This window comes from Mauremys mutica, chromosome 3 (genome assembly GCF_020497125.1).
Source record: "Mauremys mutica isolate MM-2020 ecotype Southern chromosome 3, ASM2049712v1, whole genome shotgun sequence".
NCBI lineage: Eukaryota > Metazoa > Chordata > Testudines > Geoemydidae > Mauremys > Mauremys mutica.
In genome coordinates, this window is record NC_059074.1 from 51,652,789 (window position 1) to 51,676,112 (window position 23,324).

The 23,324-nt window shown below is 41.4% G+C and overlaps 1 protein-coding gene across 1 annotated transcript in view; it reads right to left on the reverse strand.

Moving 5' to 3' along the window:
- The window catches only part of LOC123366634 (protein eyes shut homolog), a 335,154-nt gene that overhangs the window by 84,293 nt on the left and 227,537 nt on the right, over positions 1–23,324 (reverse strand). Inside the window, exons 6-7 of the mRNA XM_045010281.1 lie at positions 8,716–8,824; positions 3,841–4,061 (exon numbers count right to left, since the gene is read on the reverse strand). Coding sequence (XP_044866216.1) covers positions 3,841–4,061; positions 8,716–8,824 — 330 coding nt within the window. The remainder of the gene's footprint in view (positions 1–3,840; positions 4,062–8,715; positions 8,825–23,324) is intronic.

Consider the following 23,324-nt stretch of genomic DNA (forward strand, 5'->3'; position numbering starts at 1 on the left):
TAGTGCGCATGAAGGAAATTGCACGAAGCTATTTTTGGTGGCCTGGACTGGACAGCGCTATTGAAGAGAAGGCAAAAGCTTGTATGTCATGTCAGGGTGTGAGGAATGCACCCCAGTGGGCACCCCTACACCCATGGGACTGGCCTGAAAACCCGTGGCAACGTATTCACGTTGACTTTGCTGGCCCCCTTGAAGGAAGCATGTTCTTGGTGGCAATAGATGCCCATTCTAAATGGCCAGAAGTCTCAATAATGCAGTCCACTTCTGCAGAGAGTACTATCCAAAAACTACGAGGACTCTTTAGTCGTTTTGGTCTGCCAGAACAACTTGTGAGCAACAACGGACCGCAGTTCGTTTCTCAGGAGTTTCAAAATTTTATGAAGGCAAATGGGATACACCACATCACGTCAGCACCATATCATCCGTCCACCAACGGATTAGCTGAAAGATTTGTGCAGACAATGAAAAACGCTTTGAAATCAGCAAGGGGACAACACTCCATTCAAAAGCGTCTGGATACCTTCTTACTTTCCTATAGAAACACACCTCATGGTACGACCCACGCATCTCCGGCCTTTCTAATGATGGGACGACAGCTGCGCACTTGCTTTGATCTGCTGAAACCTTCTGAACCCCGACAAATTGTGCAACATCAGCAGCAATATCAAGTCATCAGACGGGCACCCAGAGCAAAAGACCGAACCTTTAGCCCGGGACAGCCAGTTTTGGCTCGGAATTATACTTCCAGAGCTAAATGGGTTCCGGCCACAGTCATCACTCAAACAGGACCTGTTTCCTACACAGTCCGGACTGCAGAGAATCTTACCTGGCGGCGACATGTAGATCAGCTGTTGCCAGGTCATGCCAGTCCTCAGGACCCATCTGCAGTTGAGGGGTCTGACTTCACCTCTTCTGGGGAGGGACCGAATCACGAGTCACCTGTTTCTGACTGTTCTCCTCCATTACTGCCGGCGGCTGAGATACCCCTTTGCCCAGCACGAGCTGATACCACCTCCTCACCTGTTCGTGCTGCGGACCCTGAGCCCCTAGTGCTTTCGGGTGCAATAACACCAGAAGTTCGCCGTAATCCACCTAGAGACAGAAGGCCTCCTCATCGGCTGGATCTTTAGCTAGGGCGAACCCACGGTTATGGGGCAAAATAATCCCCAGGGTTTAGCCGGGAATGGAGGCAGTCTACCCTCCTTCTCTAGTCTAGTGTGTGTTTTATTTAGGGGATGTTCTTATTAGGGGGGGAGGAATATGTTGTGTATTTGGTTGTCATGGTTTTTGTTGCTATGGCAACTGAGTTAGATTATTATGGGTTAGCTCAGCCGGTTTCAACCGGCTGGGTGAGCTCTCTGTCTCTGTAAATAAAATGGAGGTTTTGGTTAGCTGTCTGCTCTCTGGCCTCAAGTGATTGCTTCCTACACCGGCTGCCCCAAGGACATAACATGCCCCACAACCTTTAATGTGTTCAGCAATACCCTGTGAGATACAGAAGTATTATTAGCTCCATTTTACAGATGGGGGACTAAGACTCAGAGAGAAGGGCCAGATTTTTGAAGATATTTAGGTGCCTAAAGATGCAGATAGGTGCACAGTGTGATTTTCAAGAGTGCTCTGGTGACTAACCCTCAGAGTGGTGAATTAGTGAAATGTATAAAAGTTTCCAAAGTCCAAAACTAGCACCCTTACCAGTGAACCATTCTTAATCTCCCTCTTTCCCCTGCAATATCTGTTTTTTTATTCCCTACATCTGTTTCCTTCTGCCCTCCTCCTCTCTTTTCCTCATCCATTTATCTTACTCTTCCTCCCTCTGATTGTTCCCTCCTAAGTTCTTTCCCTTCTCTTTTCCTTTCCCACAGTCTCTCTTCCTCTCATTATTCTAATCATGCTTCTAATGCAGTTTAAGTTAGAACAATTTATTTTGCTTGTACCCCAGCAGCACTGAATTTCGGAACTCTCAGAATAAGATTTGTTAGTTAACTTATGCACAAGAAGCACAAGTTTAAAAGAATGTAAATCATGTTTGTTTGGATCCTCATTAATAGTGGCTAGTTTAAAAAAGTATTGGAATACAGTGGTCTAAAATCCTGTGGAGTCACTTCTATGATACCAACCACAGAGCCAAACCAAACCAAATCAAATCCTCTTCTAAGTTATTTATTCTTCTGGTTCATACTGCCTTCTCAGTGTGTCATTTAGACCAGTGGTTCTCAAACTTTTTTTTCCGCAGACCACTTGAAAATTGATGAGGGTCTCAGCAGACCACTTAATGATCTTTTCAAATGTTGTTTGTACCATTAGCTAACTATTGTAAAGTGGTTTGGAGAAAAGCACTGTATATAAAAAAAAATAATTAACTTTTTCTGTTCTACAAATAAAAGCTCAGAACTCATATTTTAATATCAGTAGTCTTACCTTTCTAATGCAATGGATGTGCCCTCTCTCCCCTGCTGTGGCAGCCCCCGAGCTGGGGCTGGAAAGGAGTAGGGGTCTTTCCCTCTCTTCCTCACCACAGCAGCTCCCAAGCTGGGGCTGCAAAGGAGGGTGGTCTCTTCCCTGACACAAGTCAGCCACAGAGCTGAGGCTGGGAAGAAGGGCCATCTCTCCCCGGCAGCCACAGCCCTGGAGCTGGGGAAAGTTGCCTCTTTCTCTGGCTGCCACAGCCCTGCACACCCCAAATTCCCCCCACCCCCTCTTCTCACCCCACTGCCCCCTCCCACCTATCTCCTCTTCCCCCCAAGGCCACCACCTCACCTTACATATGCATCTTCTCCAGGGTCCAGGCATCTAATTAGTGGAGCCATGCCTGCGCCGCTCCACTAATTAGGTGGGTGGCCCTTCATTCTCTCATATGCAGCCACCCAGGCATGCACCTTAGAGGGAACTATCCGTGGACCACTTGAATGGAGCTCGCAGACCACTGGTGGTTTGCAGACCACATTTTGAGAACCTCTGGTTTAGACTGTAAGCTCTTCGGGACAGACTAGTCTCTATCTTTTATGGGGCTAAGCACATTATCTGTGCTTAACCAAAACAAAAAACAAAAACAACCCCTCAGCAACAACATAATTCTCCCACCCATTTAGAACAGTTTAGGTTACATTTGGGGCCTAAGATATCTAACCACATCCCTTTTGCCAACTCCTATTTTGATGTTTCTGTGCTGCAGAATTAGAACAGGAACCACTTAAAGCCATCTTCATAGAAATGGAAATAGGCTGGGAATTTCATAAAAAGGAATCAAAGTCAGGTTCCAACAGAAAAAATGGAATGAGAATATTTAAAAATAGCTGAAAATCATTTTAAACACATTTTGCTTAGATGCACGAGCTTGGTCACCATTGTCTTTTTATTCCGTGTGTGTGTGTGTAGGCCACACATACACACACACACACACACACAGAGGCCCTAGTCCTGCCATCACTAAAGTCAATGTAAATGCTGCAATTGACTTCATAAGGAGTGTTTTTTGTTCAATACCAATCTCACACCTCTAATCTGATCCTTTTGTATATTAAATGCAGAAAAAAAATCCTTGTTTCTTAGAAGTAGAGGTCTTCTAGTCAACTAAACATTAAGTTCTATTTGAAATGACTGAAGTCAGAGGTATTTCACACATTTATTTTTGATTGGCTGTGAATATCTCATTTGAGCAAATAAGATACAAATCTCTCTGGGTAAACAAGAAGCACCCACATTTTTAATTCAGTGTCATACAGATAACAGATCCAGGCATTGCTTGTTTATTACACAGACTGTTCTGATGGTTTAATGTCAGAGATGATATTATCAGCCAGATAGTGTAAATGAGGGATCACAAAAATTGATGCCTACCTGGTGCAGGTACCGCCATTGCGACATGGATGATAATCACAGACAGGGACATTGCAGTTCTCAATGTTCCTCCCACCTAGGGCCTCGTCGATGATAAATAGTTCTTTGTTGTTCACTTGAAACTCCCTAATGCAGCCTTTGTAGCCCTGAATCCGCCCTGCACTCTGGTGGACCTGAGCTTGAGCAGGGACATTTCCAAGGAACATTGATCCAAAGGTGCTCTGCAGAGTCCCAAGAAAAACCATCAACAAAAGGCTTATTACAACTGTTGTCTGACTCTGTGTGAAGTGTCTATGTCTCATTAAGGAATAACAATAAGATACTCATAGCAAGTAGCTCATGATACTATAAGCTAATGATACAAATTCATAAATTACTATTGGATTATCATTAACCCTAAGTCTGCAAGGCACAAAGACAATGAGCTGAATCCTTAAAGAAATAGTGAATTTAGACAAATGCCAGAGGGCTCTTGGAAATCTCTTTTGCAATGAGGAGAAATGCACCTGCCCATAGAATAATATTGCACAATTAAATGCACTGTGATGATTTTATGACTTTACTACTGAGCACTGGCAATTGTCTAGCTAGATTGTTTTCAGATACAGTGAGGAGATCCCTCAAGCCATTCTTATGTCGCTATAAGAATCCCTTTTTCAAAAAGAGTTACTTTTTAAAAAAAATGTTAACTTTTAATAGTCTCTTGAAGTACTCTGAACAGGATTTGAGCAGGAGGGAAAAAAGGAATTAAGTGAAAAGGAGGGGAGAAAGCTGTTGAAATAGGGAACTTCAGTAAAAAAAAATAGTTAAAAAAAAAGCCTCTGGTCCCTGGCCTACATTTTCACAAGCTGTGACTAGTGATTTTGTTTGTCTCGAGTTTTCGGTGCACAAGGAGAGGCACTTTAAAAGTATCCTGATGTTCAGAAGGAGGGTGCTCTGCACTTTCCAAAAATCAGGCTCCTTAATGGAGTCTCAAGTGGGGTAGCCAAAAATGGATGAACCCCAAATTATTAGTCACTTGTACAAATGTAGGCACCTTTTTGAATATTGATTTTATTTAGGTGTGACCAAATTAATTCAGATAAAGTAAGAATTGAGGTGAACATTCACTGATCCCTCAAACTGAAAAGACAGAGAGCATCTGCACACAGTGAGGGTCGCAGTTAGAAATAGGGTTGATGAAGAGTTCCTGGGAAGAGGCCTTTCAAAAGTTGGGAGGCTTTGGACGACTCTGAACCTTTTGAGATCAGTTTGTAACCAATTTAAATTTAAAAATAGAACAACCCCCTTAAAGCTTATTGGGCTGAATCAGTTTTTTCAGTTGATTCTTATTCCCTCTGACCCTACTCATATGTACACCAAACACATGCTGCCCTCAGCTGACTATACAGTGGACACCGTACCTGTCACACAACCTTGCACTCTATGGAAAATTCATAGGATTACTCTGTTTCCATATTTATTCATGCAAGAAAAATAATAATTTATAAGATTACATTAGTGCAGCTTATTTGTCATTTTATGGAGCACATACACGTACAATACCCACTAATACAAATGGAAAGTGCTTGCATAAATTAAGAGAAAAATAAATACACCACAATGTGTTTCAAAGGGAAAGTCAATTTATCATATGCTTTTTAAGATGCCAATCACTATAGCATCTAGGAACTAATAACTGTAAGAAGCTAGGAATACAAGAAGGGCAGCAGCACACTGGTGGATCCACAATTCATGAGTAAGGCTGTGATTCTGTCACGGAGGTCTCAAAGTCATGGATTCTGTGACTTTCTGCGATCTCTGTGACTTTCACAGCTGCAATGGCTGGTGCGGCTGATCCCAGGGCCGCCAGAGCAGAGCAGAGCAGAGCAGCTTGGGCACCCCGTGGCCAGACCCCGAGTGCTGCTGGAGTGGCTGGCTCCAGGGAGCACCTGAGAAATGGTCCCGGGGGCAGCCCAGGGAGCCCCTGAGCAGCGGTCCTGGAGGCTACCCCAGGGCCAGCTGCACTGGCCACTGCTTGGGCAACTAGCACAGGGGAAGCACTGAAGTGGCAGTGCCAGGGCGGCTGGCCCCGGGGAGTGCCCAAGCCCCTGGACGGTGGGCTGCAGGGAGTGCCCGGGTGGCACCTGAGCAGCGGGCCCCAGGGCCTTGGGCAGGGGGCCTGGGGGCAGTCAGAGCCTGTGACCAGTGCAGGGGCTAGCAGTCAGCCCCCAGATCCCCACAGCAGCGGTGTCCTGGGGCCACCCAGAGCAGCAGTGCCCGGGCCCACAGGAGCTGCTAAGTATTTTAGTCTGGGATATTTATATAGTAAAAGTCATGGACAGGGCACAGGCTGTGAATTTTTGGTTATTGCCTGTGACCTGTACTCGACTTTTACTAAAAATATCCGTGACTAAATCTTAGCTTTATTCATGAGTCATATCATTTTGTTTTACTTCTTCCTGTTGATTTTTATCACAACTTGGGCTATGCTGACGGATTATCTCAAGTGAAATTTGGATATTCAATAAACATGAATACCTGCCTGTATTCCTCTGCCTACAGTGCCTTTTGTTCAGAGACGAAGGGAAATGATAAGTCTCCTGGAGCACAGTTAAAATTAAATCGGATTTCGCATGTGAAAAGAATTCAGAGACATTAGCCCACCACTTGTCAGCTTCATTCCATATCACATGCCGCTCTCCCCTCAACAAAGAAAGACATAATTCAGCATAGTTTTGGACAAGTCTTTTAAAATAGTATTTGCAGACAGATATTGTTTCCTTCTAGCAAGTCTGTTGTAAGAATTAAGCAAGGCATTTGACCCTGGAAGGTAGACAAGTACAATATATAAAAGAAATGGTAACCTGCTGGCTATATCATCATGTTTTTATTGTGGTCATTTTGCAGGACTAGTCCATATGGTCAGACACAATGCACAATAAAATGAGCTCAGTACATTCTGTTCAGTGTCTAGGGTCAATCATTTTAATCACAAAACTGTAGTCACTCAAATTTAGTCCAGTTTAACATAATATCTGCTTCTGCTGTAGAAAGGTCCAGTTCTGAGGCAAAATTGACCCAGATGAGGGACATTTTTAAAGCAGTGTGCTCTCGGAATTCACATAAGTCTTGTTAATAAGATAACAAGCTTAATGTAAGGACTTTCCAAACATTAATTTTAAAATGCCCCATCCCTTTGCAGTCTGAGTGATGGGGAGGCACTGTCTGCGAAAGAAAACTCTTGGCCACTTTAAAGATAGTACTCCTCCTTGTGAGCACTCAGCCTCCTTGTGGTCTTGAGGTGGGGAAGAGTGGGGTTCTGTGGCTGATTGGTTAGAGAGATGGGTGCAGTATAAGCCTACTGGTTTCTGCACACTCAAGGGGAGGACTTATAAGCTCTTTCCCCTGCCTGCGGATGACATTCTGGGCCAGGAAGGAGAAAGGCAGCAGAGGAACCTGTCACAGTTACATGTAGCCATGTGCCCCCTACAGTATAGGGGATCCCACGACTATTTGGGTGACAACAGGGTCCTAGAAAGGACAAGCTGAAAATCATCCCGTAGAGACTGTGTCTTTAACCCACAACAAGACTCAGAGCTTTTGCCTTGCAGAGGTGACCCGATGTCTCCATTTATAGAGACAGCCCAAAATTTGGGGCTTTGCCTTATATAGGTGCCTATTATCCCCCACCCCGTCCTGATTTTTCACACTTGGTATCTGGTCACCCTACAGAAGTGACATGAACCCTGCTTGCCCTAGGCAGAAGCAGAAGGGGAAGACAGTGAGTTCACGTGTTTTTCTCCCATAAGAGGCTTCTTCTTGGCTGGGGGTGGTGAGAGGGCCTTGGGTGGGCAGGGTGGTTGATACCCTGGCTGAGCTCATTCCCACCCCCTGCAAAGGGCAGGAAGGAGAAGTAGAGAGGCAGGAACTTTCCATGGGGCTGGAGTCATTGACCTGTGGGTGGCCAGAGGGTCCCTACACAGTTAGCTTGTGGGGAGTCCCTGAAACTGGACTGCCTATAGGGTTCTCCTAGGGCAAGCATTGTACAAATAGGCCCTGGAGTGGCAGGGTGGTTGTACTCTCTGGCTCCTGCCCTGAGAGCTAGGAGCTGGACAGTAAGAAGGTGGGGGGAGTTCATAACTTTCCCAGGGGCTGAAATCACTGACCTATGTGTGTGTGTGTGTGGTGTGATGGGGGAGGGGTGGTTAAATGAGGGGAAATTTGGTGATTGTCCATCCTGAAATTGCATATTGCATAACCTGAGTTATTCAGGGAATATAATTCTGGCTGGTATTAGAGAAGGAACCATTAACAATCTGGGAATTTTGCAGAGACTGGGGGAGCAAACCAAGCAAATGACTGCTGTCTACTGGTGGCAGGTGCCCAGTGCAGGTAATCATTCAAGAGGGGCTGGGCTCCTAAAATCTTGCACAGTGAGGAGACAACCACTTTTTTCAATACATTCAACTTTTCTGTGAAGGAAAGGCCATGGAGTTCTCCCACAACAGTGGTGGGAACAAGTTAATAGGGTGGGGGCTGCTGGGAGCTCTCCACCAGGTGGAATGGAGAGCTGGGTGTTTCCAACAGAGTACAAGGAATTTGAAGAAGTCAGTGAAAATTAGAATTGTGGATGCTTATAGTAAAAAGATGTATAGACAGAATACGTAGAGTTGGCTCTGCAGAAGAATTACATGCTGTCCCATAAGGAAGACTAAAATGAATTCATAAATGGATATTTCAAGTCAATCAGTTTTGCATGAGTAACTGAAAAGACAAGATTAATAAATAATAGTTAATACTGACAATCTCCTATGAGAATAATTAAAGTGTATATATTGGTGAAATAATTTAAGCAAGTAGCTACATTTTGTATATTATGTTTTGCAGGCTCACCTGAGACACAGGATTTGTCAGAGAGACTCTGTGTTGTACAGGAGGATTTCCATCTGCAGCCATTTTAATCATACAATAACCTCCAGGACTGCCAACAGGCAACATATAGCTGGAAAGAAACGGAAGATCTCGTTATTGTTTATGCTGTTGACAGCAGTGTTTGAACCTCACTCAGCAAAGGCAGAGTGAAAAAGATGCTTTGCCTCCATCAAAGATGACCCTCTCTGGGCAATAATACCACCAGCAGTTTTCTGACCGTATAGACTAAGAGGGACAAAAGATGTGCGTTTCTTTTTTAATGTCCTTCTTTCATTTGCCTTCGGAGTGTTTTTGACACCTGTGATTGAAATGCTTATACAAAAGACAGAGGAAAAAGAGATCTTTACATGTTTAAGTGGGTACTGATAAATTGTAAGCGCTAACTGTGGTTGACATATGGTCTCCCTAGTGTGGAGGATTGTTGGACAAGTAACATCAATGCTGAATGATGCTGAACTCCCTAGGTGTAAATTTCCCTTTCCTGGCCTACAGGGGAAATAGAAATGGAATAAGAAATGAAAGGATGCATACCTCTGAGCAGCTAGATTACACTGTGATATAGTTATCGCTACTCAGGAAGCATGCTGTTAATGTAACTCCAGTACTGAGCTTCAGAGATAAAGAAGAATATAAGGCTAAGGGAATTTGCAAAGTACTTGTTAGGAACATTCAATAAGCTATTGAGAATTTTTCAAGTATATTTTACATGATGAAATTCTGTGTACATTATCAATAATACAGATTCATTCCTGTAAGATGACAGTCAAATATATTAATTTTCATTCCAACACGTATTACAGTAATGACAGAATGTAAGAAAATTAGCGGATAGCTTGTTTAAAAGCGAGTTCTGTTAATTCAGCAGAAGTACCGCCCCCACCGCTTGCATCCTGTTCCATCTTGAATTTGCATGCAGTTTAAATTGAAAGAGTGTAATGCATCCCTTTCAAATGATGAAGTTTGGAAAGCATATTAAAGTCTTACCAACAGGTCAAGAGGACAAGTGTCAGTACTACTTAGCATGATAAAGTTTGCAGATTCAGACCCTTAAATGAGATAGCTGTACATATTTCACAACAGAATTTCTGAAAACCATGAAAATTACATCTCTTGTGCAGTTTTAACACACAGACTGACAGATCTTCTACCATGGTGGCTAAATAAATGTGGAGCAGGTCAATAGGCATTTGCAGCTGACTGAAATGTTTTGAACTTTAAGCTATTTTTCTCCAGTGTGGTTCAAGGGATGGATGAAGTTTTAGGTTAGTTATTTAAAACAAACTAGTACACCTATTCCCATGTAGCATAGCATGTATTTTCCATTTAGGGTCTGAACTTTCACTACTGAAGTTAATAGTAGCTTTGGTATTGACTTAAATGAGCACATGATCAGGCCCCTAATCAATGAGTCACTTTACTTTTCTATTTGTGCATCAGTTTTCCTATCTGTAAAATAGAAATGACAATACTTTACTACTTTTGTAAAGTGCTTTGAGATACTTGAATGAAAACTGCTGTATAATCTTCTACTTATCACTGATTTGCAATTTGACTTAGACTCCTCAGTGCCAAAGTCACTTTTGAAAGTGAGACTAAGGCTCCTAAGTCACATAGGCACTTTTGAAAATTTAATTCCCCCATTTTCCCGCTAGGAAAAAAAATCACACCTTCTCTCTCTGTGTATTAAAAGTGAAAGTGGACACTCTCCTTTCCCTCTTCTACTTAATTTAAATCTTGTGAGTTTTGAATGTAGGGATTGGTGCCACTTTTTGCTGCAATGGAGACTAATTCAAATAGCGTCATCATAGAAGGCATTTCTGTCTTTCCATGAATACATACTCCTCCTCACTACACAACTAGCAAACCAATTGTTTAGTGTATGGTATCAGCAGTCTCCTTCCTGCATGTTTAGTTGAAGAAGGATCTCGAAAGAATCAGCTGTATCGCCCTGGAGCTCTTCCCAGGTCCTTGAAGTGGTTCCTGATTTATTAAATCTTTCCCGACTGATATTATCTGTTCCCCTTCGGACTACAATCACTGGGAATTCTCCAGTATTATTTACAATATCTAGTCTCCTTATTGTGAACTCTTTTGTTCTGGTACTCTGGAAGCAGTATACTCTCATTTTCTTTATCTGGATCACAGGTATCTTGATATTCCTCACTATGGAGTCACCAGTCAGGATTCTGTGCCACCTCTTTCTTTCCCATGCTTTCCTCAGGTGAAACCTCTTGAGTGCTTGCTTCTTGATTACGGGTCAGGGTAATGTCAGACTTATACTTGGTAAGTATAATTATCCTGGTTTTACAGAAGCTAGGACACAAAGAAGGGAAAGGACACAAACAAGGTCAGTTAGCACACCAGCGATGGAGCTGGAAATGGAACCCCTGTCTCCTGCATGCCAGTCTAGTACCCTATCCACGTGGCCACACATTACTTGAAAAATACTAAACCCATTTTCTTCAAACTTTGTTCCTTTCCCAATGACAATTAAACAAGTCTCTTTCTTTAGCTACTTAAAGTTATATTAATACAAGAGTTCCAGTTAGAACATATGGGAAGAGTGAGTGAATGCTTTTCATGTTTACAATACCACAAAATGATACAAAAGAAAGCTGTATGCGAAAATTATGAATAACTAAAGAATGGGGACTAGTATTGAAATGGCATCTCAATCTTCACTATTGCAATGGCAAACACTGTAATATGGGCATACAAACTATATATTTATAATGAAATTGTTTTTATAATGTAAAAGAAAAATACATCAGAACTGTTCTGAGGTATTACAGCATAACATATGTGCATCCAAACACCTCTGCATCAGACTACATGAAATGATGTTGAAACATTTTCCTTAGAACTCAGAGAATAAATTAGGGCCCCAATCCTGCAACTACATGCATGCGAGCGGATTCTTATGTGTATTTCATTGGAGGATTGGTGCCTAAATAGTGACAACAGAAAAGGTGAGAATTGATCTCATAATGACGATGCATTCTCATGACATTGTTTAGCTTTATTTTTCTAATTAACCGCACTGGCCTCACATTAAGAACTTTGAAGAAGAAAATGGCTAATTATCTACATCTTCAAATTCTGAAGATAAAACCAAGTTTAGTTTTGAATCTTCATGGCTTGTTTTGCTGCTGAAGGCATTTCAGTGCATCTGCCTCATATACTTCTGTGGAATATTTCAATTCCATTTAAATCCAGCATATTTTCCCCTCCAGACAGAGTGACAGAAAAGTATGCAATTTGATTGCTAAGATATATAGGATTTATTTGTCAAACACATAAAATACTCTGTGTGTCACATGACCACCACATTTATAATGAAATGAAAAGCTTTACAGAATAGTGGAAAATTATAGTGTAAGGGTGCATGCTGTACATTTTTCTAAATAATTAGAGTAGGTCTGGAGCAATGTGCAGGTACCACTTCTGTAGGCAGAACATTACAGGCCTGATACACAATATATGCTTTCATAGGTTCAAAACATGAACGTGTTCAGTCCTCATCTCTGAATTTGACTATTAGTCAACTAATGATGCTGTTCTATTTGCTGTGGATTTTGTTTAAGTTATTGTTAAGAAGAATAAACAGAGGGTTTCCTGAAGGGTTTATTTCTTTTCCAAAGACTTATGGATTTCTTCAACGGATGCAAAATTAAAAATTATACACACTAATTACATACTGGTTAGATCCTGATTAATCACCTTAGCACTGAATATTGAATTCCTAATAAACTAGTGCAATATTTATCTAGCAAACTTCTATGCCTCTGGCTCTAACTATAGGTGTTAGTATTAAGTACTGGATTGGATTAAATTGGACTTGGAACTGTTATTAAAAGGAATCTTTTTAAGCCAGCTAAGATTGATGCATTTTTAATTCAAATGTTAGCTAATATAATCTTGTTCAACCAAGTGTTTTAGCTTAAACTTTGACAGTTAGCTCTGCATGCAGAGGAATGCGATGAGCTGATGGTGCCTTTCTATTAGCAGAAATCACCAGGTGGCAGTAAAGGTACATGGCAGAAAACGTGAATGCAAAATTCATATTCCCATCTCCTTTAGTCATTGGGAAGTCTAACTTAAACCCTAATTGATAGCATGATTGCTTCAGCTTCCAGTTTATATCAAGGGAAACATAGCAAAGTATTTTAAAGTGATTACATATTTGCCAATATGGATGAGGATCGGTCCAGAGACATACAACTTCCCTAACTGCATTCATGCATTATAATTACCTAATGTAATCATATAAAAATGGTACATTTGTGGTTGTGCAAACATATTTAGGAAAATGTTGTTTACATCAATTATGTTTTTTTTTACAGTGTTATCAACACAGCCAAATTTCTTTAGGTTTATCACTCAAATCCAGCAAAATTAAAATGTCAAATTAGAATCTATTAAAGGTCATGCATATAAACAACAGCCTCTGACCTCGTACAAACTAAATTGATATTCTTCTGATTCTATCAATAGGGATTTCACACTGCCAGTTAGCTAGAATATGTAGAAAAGATGTTGTCTGCCTTTCTGGAAAGGATCGCACAATCCTTATGGCATCTCTACAATTTGTATCAGATGATTGGGATATTACATTTAGATCTTTTTGCTAATTTCCCCCTCATAGCATACAAAGCCTCTAAACGTGCCTAATGAAACAGCACTGAAAAGAACAAGGTGCTTTATCTGTAAAGTGTTGATATTAAAGAGAGGATTTGAAATGACTCTTGCAGAACACTGAAACAGTAGCTTCATTTACACCCTTGATTAACCAGAGCAGTTGTCAAGGGAACATATGACTAGCTGTCAAGCAATACAGGAGATTTTTCAACAATGTGATTTTATTTTTGACTGCACACAGTGAATTCACAAGTGAGAGAATCTATAGCATGTTTACAGATTTAACTATTTCTTGGTATTTCCTCTCAAAACCCTTATAGCCATTATTATTAAAGCAGTAATTTCATATTTTTTTCTTAGAAAATATGCCAACTTTATGGATGTTGAAGTTAGACATGATTCCCGCCCTCTCATGCTCCTCCCTCCCCCTCCCCGTCCCCTCCTCCGGGTGAATGTAACTTTACAAATGCTCCTGCCCTGAAATTTTTCACATTTGGCTTTAACCTTTTCTGTTTCAACAGGGAATTCTTTTTAGCATTTCTTGGCAGTTTCAAGCATTACATTAAAACAAAGGTATTAAAAAAATGAAATGGCTGGCATTTTACTTGATCAGCCAGTGCAAAATCTGCTTCAACTCCCATCATTCAAAAGCAAATCTCAGATTTCCTGAGATTTGTAAATGATCTGTGCCTACCTCTGGATAATGCCAACAGGAGATAGATGTGGCTGTGGACAGTAAGACCAGAGCTCAGAGGAGATCAGGACAAACCAGCGTTTCTCAAACTGGGGGTCCCAACCCAAAAGGGGGCAGTGGGGGGGAGGGGGACTTTGCAAGGTTATTGTAGCAGGGCCGTGGTATTGCCACACTTCTGCACTGCCTTCAGAGCTGGGTGGCCAGAAAGCAACAGCTGCTGGCCAGGCACCCAGCTCTGAAGGCAGCACTGCCAGCAGCAGCATAGAAGTAAGGGTGGCAATACCATACCATGCCATCTTTCTGTGCTGCTGCTGGCGGTGGCGCTGCCTTCAGAGCTGGGCTCCCGGCTAGCGGCTGCTGTTCTCTGGCTGCCCAGCTCTGAAGGCAGGACTGCTGCAAGCAGCCATGCTGAAGTAAGGGTGTCAATACCACGATCCCCCTACAATAACCTTGCAACACTTCCACTGCCCCCTTTTGGGTCAGGACCCCTACAGCTACAACACACTGAAATTTCAGATTTAAATATCTGAAATCATTAAATTTATTATTTTTAAAATCATATGACTGTGAAATTACCAAAATGGACCATGAATTTGGTATGGCCCTAATGATGATATACTTTAAATACCAGTCAAAATAAATTCCTTACATTCCAAATCTTTGTACTGTAGGTTTGCTGCCATACTGAGCTTTCTTTACTGGGAAGAGACCAGTACCAATCTGACAGATGACTCCTGTGATGGAATTTCAGTGAACAGCACCTCCTGCTGTCTCCCTGCTTTATTCAAGGTTATTTCTTCTAAACCTTACTTCAACTCCCTCAGTTCATTTATTCTACTTTTTCTTTCCCATGACATTTTTTCTCTTTAGTCTGAGACAAACTGAGATAATTAATTGGGTAACAATCACCGAAAACTGGCCTGAGGTGTAAATCATTAGCTTTCTTCTAGTTAGCTTTTCTAGGACTCTTTGCTAGGTTTGTTGCTGCATCCTTTCATATAATCTAATAATAATGAATCTATTAATAACGCAATGAGTGCAGTACTTAACATGCCAAAGTAATTAGAAGCAGAATGTATTCTACAACATACACTGAAAACTGCTAGGATTATTATTAGTATTAACAGCATCAAAAATGAGTTCACTGAAAAGATGTTCACACTCAAAACCTACATTAGGTTTGTGGAAAACTGGATTTACAATTGATATGACATTTTCACTGCCTAACATAATTCACTCAATCCTGAAAGTAAAGAAACAGCTGTATAACTCTTGTGATGGCCAAACAACAGAGATGTAGTAATCAATGTCTCTTTTTTATATATATGACCAGATTCTCTATTACGTGTAGTGGGAGCTTCTAGAGACATTGTACCTTTCTGTGTCTTTTAGGAAGGTGATGTATGCAGTCATTTATGGCTGAACTCCTCTGCTAACCAATGTGGAGGGAAGAAATGAGTCCTTTGCCCTGTCTCATCCTCATTCTCTCCCCATTCACTTTGGCGGTGCTATCAGACTCAGGAGAGCACAGGGACTATCATTACCTTTTGTTCTTGCCCCGGGACTAGGTTTCCTGCACTCTCGTATAAGGTGGTCTAGGCCCAATCTGTCCCATATTATGCAAATTATCACAACACAGCAAAAGAATTCACACTTACACAGTACATCAAAGGCTGAAAGTGTTAATATTCAATGAATCTGTTCTATTTACTGTATAACAGTTCCCGCTAGGCTCTACTCAGCTTTCCTTACTCCCTACTCAGACAAACTGCAAATCCCGAAGGAGTATTAAATATAGTCCTCTTCTAAATGAGTTAATGGAAATGCTCCTATGACTTACTTTCTTAGACCATGATTCAGCAAAGGCCCTTAAGTGTACATTTACCTTTAAGTATATCCTTATGCATGCACGTAGGTGCTTCCTGAATAGAGATGCTTTTCTGAATCAGGGCCTTAAAGTCTAAGGCTTCAGTTCATGGAACCAAAAGAATCTCATTGGTTCCTAATGTTAGTAGGCAAAATTCTGCTCTTAGTTATACCTCTACGATTCCACTAACTTCAAAAGGACTGCATGGTGTAACTGTGAACAGAATGTAGCTAATTGTTTCAGCTGTCCAGCTGTAAAATGGGGATAACTCTGGGATGTTGTGAGGATTAGTTAGTTATTGTTTGTGCAGAGCTTTGAAACTGTGAAGTGCTATAATAGTGCTCATTATTATTATAATTATATTGCATTTATGCTCATGACACCACTGACAGCATGGATTGTTAGAAACTTGAGCCTGACAGTTGGCTTGAACTCCTGTGAACACCAGATGTTCTGCTTTGAGTTTGAGGATAAACTATCTCTTAATTAGAAGTATAGGGAATATGTGTTACTTTTGTGGGTTTGTTCCCACTGCTCTTCTGGAATATGACAGACCTTTTCATGTGTCACATAACATTTTTTTCTCTTAGCTGAATGAGTGGAGTTGCTCACTTTTAGTAGTGAGTTCAGGCCTATGCTTTGTTAGTCAATGGTCCAACTTCATGACTGAATATTATTACTTTCTGTCACTTCTAGTATTATTATCTTAGGTATCTGTATCAGTGAGAATATTTGCCACCTGTGAAGGCAGCTGCTCCAGTTCCTATCATGCTTGTCTCCAGCCCATCTCCAAAGATGTCTTGTCTTTGACTCCACAACAATCAGATGCAGAACTATTGTGGTCTTCCCAAGAGCAGTAGAATGTGCTGCAGGGCTGGTGCACCTTCTCTTTTGCACACCTCACTCCAGGTCCATCTCATCTGGATCCTCTCAGTTTCTTTTATTCTATTTTTACACTGGTGTAATTCCATTGAAATAAATGGATTGATAGTGGTATACAGAAGGGGGAACCCCTTACACACATGCCTGTATAGACACAAGGAAGCAAGTGCTGCTGATGAGTATAGAAAATATCTTGGGGTGACAGCAACTTCCACTGAAGGAGTATTTCACCCTCTGACCAGACTAGAGCACCATCACTCCCCAATACCGTATTGAGACACTACCGGTTTGTGAAAGTGCTGTAAGGGGCAAAAAACCTACTATATTTGCTCCACAAAGCTATAATCATTGAATCCATTAAACTGAAAAAGGTGCAACACAATAGCCCTCATGTTACAGGTTGTCACTTAAAAATGTGTATGTAACATTTCTGGCCAAGTTAATAGCAAATTGGCTACTTAATACTATGCATTTACTAGCATGCCAAAAGCAATCTAGCTTTTTCCAGAGGACAGAGTCAGAGATCATTGTCAATTTGGGAAAAGTCAGAATAGGAATTCAGAGCATCAGTGCAACATGGTAAGATTTATACTAAACATTCTGTAGAGGATGAACTGAGGCCCACATCTGATGGTGTGAATCAGCTAAATCCAAGCTAAACTCTGAGTAAAAATGAATCAGAGTTGGAAAGTGTGAGCCTGTTATTATGTATATCATTGACTTTGGTCACAGAACCACTTGCAGCCACAATAGTTCTGATCACATTCATCAGGGAATTACTACAGGCTGGATCCCGGTCCTATTGAAATCAATGGCAAAATTCCCCTTGATTTCAGTGGAAGACACATCTGGCTCAATATAAGAAACACTCAATCAGTATTATCTTACTGCAGGCAAATGACACAGAGTTATGTGCTGCAGACCTGGCAAAACACTGAATGTAGTGCAGGATAAAATTAGAAATTCTGAAGACTATTTGGATTATTTATAAATTGTTGCAAGTCTAAGATTTGTATCCCCCACAAATATATACCAACCCTTTAAATAAACCCCATATACAATAAAATATTTAAAGATCAATGTGTAATAGAAAAATAGTACACTATGTACAGCTTTGTATCAATGTAGACAATTTATAAAATATATTTTCACACAACAGTGAGAAAGAATGGATTACACTACTCTACAGCCAAAATGCTTCTGAAATAAATGTAGTCAAACTTTACTAATTCTGGGTCACTGAGAACGAAAATGATGCTTAAAATTGTTGATTGGCTCTAGTTTTCAAGTTATGCTATTGGGTCAGTATATACGACCCTTGACTTGGGAATAGCGGAGGATAAGTGAGTTATAAAGGGAAGGGATCTCAATTTAAACCAGAAATGACTAAAATACATCTTTGAGTGGATCTATGAATAAATCTATGACTGGGTTTGGACAGTACTTGCTTTTTAGGCAAAACAATGAATGATGCAATCTGAAGCTGGTATTGCATCATACGTGATATGAATTGCATCATGTTATTCCTAGAAGTCATGGATGATGCAATCATAACGAAGCTTACATCACTCTGCTGAACAAATTGCCCTATATCAGCTCTAGAAATCATACAGTGTCATGCTCTCTTATTTGTCAGTGTTTGATTTTGCAAAGGGACACATTTCTGTTTAGCCAAAGTGAGCAGAGATGCCTCGTACTTGTGTGAACAGTGCTGATAACTGCTGCTATGTTTGTGGTGAAGTGACTTTTGCATCACAAAAGCGCCGTATAACCACTATGGTTAAGAAAGCCTATCACCTTTATTTTGGCTGCAAAATTGGAGATCAGGACAAGAGGTGGGCCCCACACATATGCTGCAACACTTGTGCAACAAATCTTCGCCAGTGGTTGAACAGGAAAAGGAAATCTATGCCTTTTGCAGTGCCAATGATTTGGAGAGAGCCAACAGATCATACCAGCAATTGTTACTTCTGCATGGTGCCTCCAGTTGGGAAAGGTGTGTCAAAGAAGAAAAAGTGGACTGTGCATTATCCAAACATTCCATCAGCTATACACCCAGTACCCCACGAAGAAGGACTGCCGGTTCCTGATGCACCAGAATCATTCTCACTTGAGTCAGACGAGGAAGAGGAAGAGGATGAAACTTCTGGTCCTGAACCATCAATGTCACAGGACCCACATTTTCTCCCATCCTCCTCCTCTGAACCACACCTCATAACACAAGGTGAACTGAATGACCTTGTCAGGGATTTGGAACTACCCAAGAGTAAGGCAGAGCTGTTGGGCTCCAGACTACAGCAGTGGAATCTCCTGGCAGGTGATGTTAGGGTTTCCATGTTCCGTGACCATCAAAAGGATCTTGTCCCATTCTTCTTCATGGAAAGTGATCTAGTAGCCTGCAACAACATCGATGGTGTGATGGCAGCCCTCAACATCGTTCACGATCCAGATGAGTGGAGACTGTTCATTGATTCATCGAAGACGAGACTTCAAGCTGTTTTACTGCATAATGGCAATGTTTTGCCATCAATTCCAGTTGGTCATGCAGTCCATATGAAGGAAACCTATGACAACATGAAACAACTTTTGAGGTGCATAAACTATGACCAACATCAGTGGCAGCTTTGTGGAGATTTGAAGGTTGTTGCTCTCTTGCTTGGTCTGCAGACTGGATACACAAAGTACTGCTATTTTCTCTGAGAATGGGATAGTCGTGCAAGAGATTCCCACTACATCAAGAAAGATTGGCCACTCTGACAGTCATTGGAGCCTGGGAGGAAAAGTGTTCAGCATCCACCACTTGATGAATCAAGGAAGATTTTGTTACCGCCCTTACACATCAAGCTGGGTCTGATGAAGAACTTTGTCAAGGCCATTGACAAAACACAAGCAGCTTTCAAGTACCTCCGTGGAAAATTTCCAAGGTTAATTGAAGCTCAGATAAAGGAAGGTGTCTTTGTTGGTTCTCAGAGTCGTGAACTTCTTCGAGATGATGCATTTGACCATGCACTACGTGGCAAGGAAAAGACGGCATGGAAAGCCTTCCAGTTAGTGGCAATAAATTTTCTCAGAAACAACAAGGCAGACAACTACAGGTTGTTGGTGGAAAACCTCCTCAAGGCATACAAAAGCCTTGGTTGCAACATGTCACTAAAGATGCATTTTTTGCACTCTCATCTAGATTTTTTTCCACCGAACTGCGAAGCAGTGAGCGACGAGCACGGCGAGCGATTTCACCAGGACATTGCAACAATGGAGAAACGCTATCAGGGCAAATGGAGCCCATCAATGCTTGCAGACTATTGCTGGACAGTGACAAGAGATACTCCATTTAATGAATACAAGAGACAAGCCAAGAAGCGCTGAGTAGACACTGAATAGGACTAAACTATGTACATAATAGTTTTTTGCCTTTTGTTTCATAATACATTTTAGTTATATAACCCTTTTGCTTATTTTTAAAGTGTTACATAAACAGGACAGGTGAAATATTATCATGTAAAGCAACCATAAACACATGAAAAGACCTAGGTTTACAATTTATGATTAAAACTCTACTATCTACACAATATACATAGACATAAAATGTAAAAACTTAAATATCTTAGAAACAGTAGCCAATCAGTTGTTTTAATTGTCATATTTGAATTCAGCACATCAAAATACATAATAAATAGCACATTTTATCTCTGAAGCAGACGACTTCTCAAAAATTGTAGACCAGTGTTATTAGTCTAACAACAACATTATTGGGTAAAGTGGGAATTATACAAATAATTGTATTTCTCCAAACTTTGTATAGCATAAACTCTCCCAGGCCTTTGGCCTAAGAATTTCTACAAATAAATGAGTGTCTTGTTTAATAATCTTTTATAGAGTAATTAAGTTACCAGAATTAATCTGACTGGTCTCACTGCAAAGGAATAGAATAGGAAGTGCCCAAAATGCTGTAAAACTGCTACTCTGCTAGACCTACAATGCACACTAGTATGATATAATGCAGCAGACATCTACCCCTTTGTGAAAATATTACATGCATTGAACCCGTTGCATAATATCACAAATACTGATATTATGCAACAGGTGCAACGGTGAAGGCCATTAAATAAAAACTTACTTAATGTTATATGGCACCTAACTATATGGCATAACGTCTTCACATAAATGAAGATTAAAAACTTTTCAATTTAGATAGACCCTGTGGGAAAACCCTGGCCTACTGTGTTGTTCATTGAGAAATGACTCTGAGATATGGAATGTAAAGGGAATATGTGAAGAAGGGGATATATTTGAGAACAATCAAAGTTTATCTTTCACCTAGGTCAGGGTTTCTCAAACAAGGGTCGCCGCTTCTGTAGGGAAAGCCCCTGGCGGGCCGGGCCAGTGTGTTTACCTGCCACGTCTGCAAGTCCAGCTGATCGTGACTCCCACTGGCTGCAGATTGCTGCTCCAGGCCAATGGGAGCTGCTGGAAGCGGCGGCCAGTACGTCCTTCGGCCCGTGCCACTTCCAGCAGCTTCCATTGGCCCGGAGCAGCGATCCGTGGCCAGTGGGAGCTGCAATCGGCTGGACCTGCAAACGGGGCAGGTAAACACACTGGCCCAGCCCGCCAGGGGCTTTCCCTACAGAAGCGGCGATCCCTGTTTGAGAAACCCTGATCTAGGTAAAATAAAAGTTTGCCCTAGATGATAAGCAATCCTTTATGTACTGAACGGGCTCACAGCATCCCCCTAAATCAGAGGAAGACAAATTAACTAAATTGTGACTCACTAGATAGAGGCTAAAGGCTAAAATTGGCCAAAAAACAAGAATAAGAAATATATACCAAAGTATTGTAACCTCAGAAGCTACAGGGCGGGAAATTCCAAGATAGGCAATCTGGTAGGTGCGGGGTGGGGGAGATGAATTAAAGTGAATATTAAGAGCTGAATTGTCCCACTACACAATGTCTCCACAATCGACACAATGACTCCAAGAAGGGAGAGAAATGTGACCACTGTGCTACACTAGACTGGGAGCTAGCTAAAGCCCAGCCCTTAGTATCTTCATTCCCTCTGGGGAATCTATCACCTCCAGCAGTGCAGTGATTGCATCCAGTGTTATTGGGACATTGTATGGTGGGCTATAAAGTGGGGGTAGGATTGACTCCCTGAGCTCTCCCCAATGTTGAAGATCCATTCACGGACCAGTTCAACTCTGGCCTTATGGACTGGGAAACAATTTGCCACATAAGTAAAACTATATTAGTGTAATATTGTGTGTGTTTCTGATGTAGGAATCTACAATTTTATTATACATAATAGAAGAAAATTCCCAAGTAATAATTCTTACCATTTAAATAGGGGATCATTGACTAATTTGCCTTCACAGTACACCATGTGCACATGAAAGTTATTATCCCCATTTTATCCCGGGAAAACTGAGGATACCTCTACACTGCAACTTGGGGTGTAATATGCAGCTTGTGAAGACTTACCCACACTAGCTTTAATCTAACTAGATCATTAAAAATAGCAGTGAGAAAGTAGCAGTTCAGGCTTCTGTACCATCCCATCAATGCCACCACATTCTCACTGCTATTTTTAGTGAGCTAGCTAGATTAAAGCTAGCATGGGCACATGTACATGACCTGCAAATTAAACCCCTAGTTACAGTGCAGATGTAGACTAAGAGATCGCTTGCTTAAGTTATTTGGTCAGTGTCAAACTAAATGTTATGGTGAGTCAGTGGTAGCATCAGGATTAGAACTCAGACACTTAATCCATAGCTGAGTTTTTGGCCCTGATTCTAAAAAAACAAAAACACATTTAAATATTTGAGGTGGAAACATTTTCAGATTAAAAGTTTTTGGATAAATATTATAAATATAATTGAAATTGCAGAAGGATCATAGAGGACACCTATTGCAAATGAATGCATGCCTTAATGTTAGGCTTTGAGGCTGCTATCTTTGGAGACAGGGCTGCCCAGAGGGGGAGGGGCCCACGAGAGTTTTTCGGGGCCCGTGGAGCGGGGTCCTTCACTCGCTCCAGGGGCCCTGGAAAACTCTTGCGGGACCCGGGCCCTCGGAGCTTCTTCCGATCCAGGTCGCCGTCGGCAATTTGGTGGCGGGGGGTCCTTCTGCCCCGGGACCCGCGGCCGAAGTGCTGGGTCTTCGGTGGCAATTCGGTGGTGGGGGCCAACCCCAGGCCCCCTGTATCCTCTGGGTGGCCCTGTTTGGAGGTACAGATGACTAATAGACAACCTGCCAGTACTGCCAATCCTAAGCATTCAAAACTCACGAGACAGCCCTAAAAATCTTGATATTAAAAAAAAGATGGGGGGGATTCTTTTTATTTGCTTCAGGTTTTATAGTTTGTAAGAATCAGGATTTCTAGATATTTTCTGCAGCCACAAGGGCAAGAAACCATTTTTTTAAAATGAAATCTGAGATTCTCACATAATCATATGACTTCAAGAGCTGGGGCTTTAAGAAAAACACCAAATATTG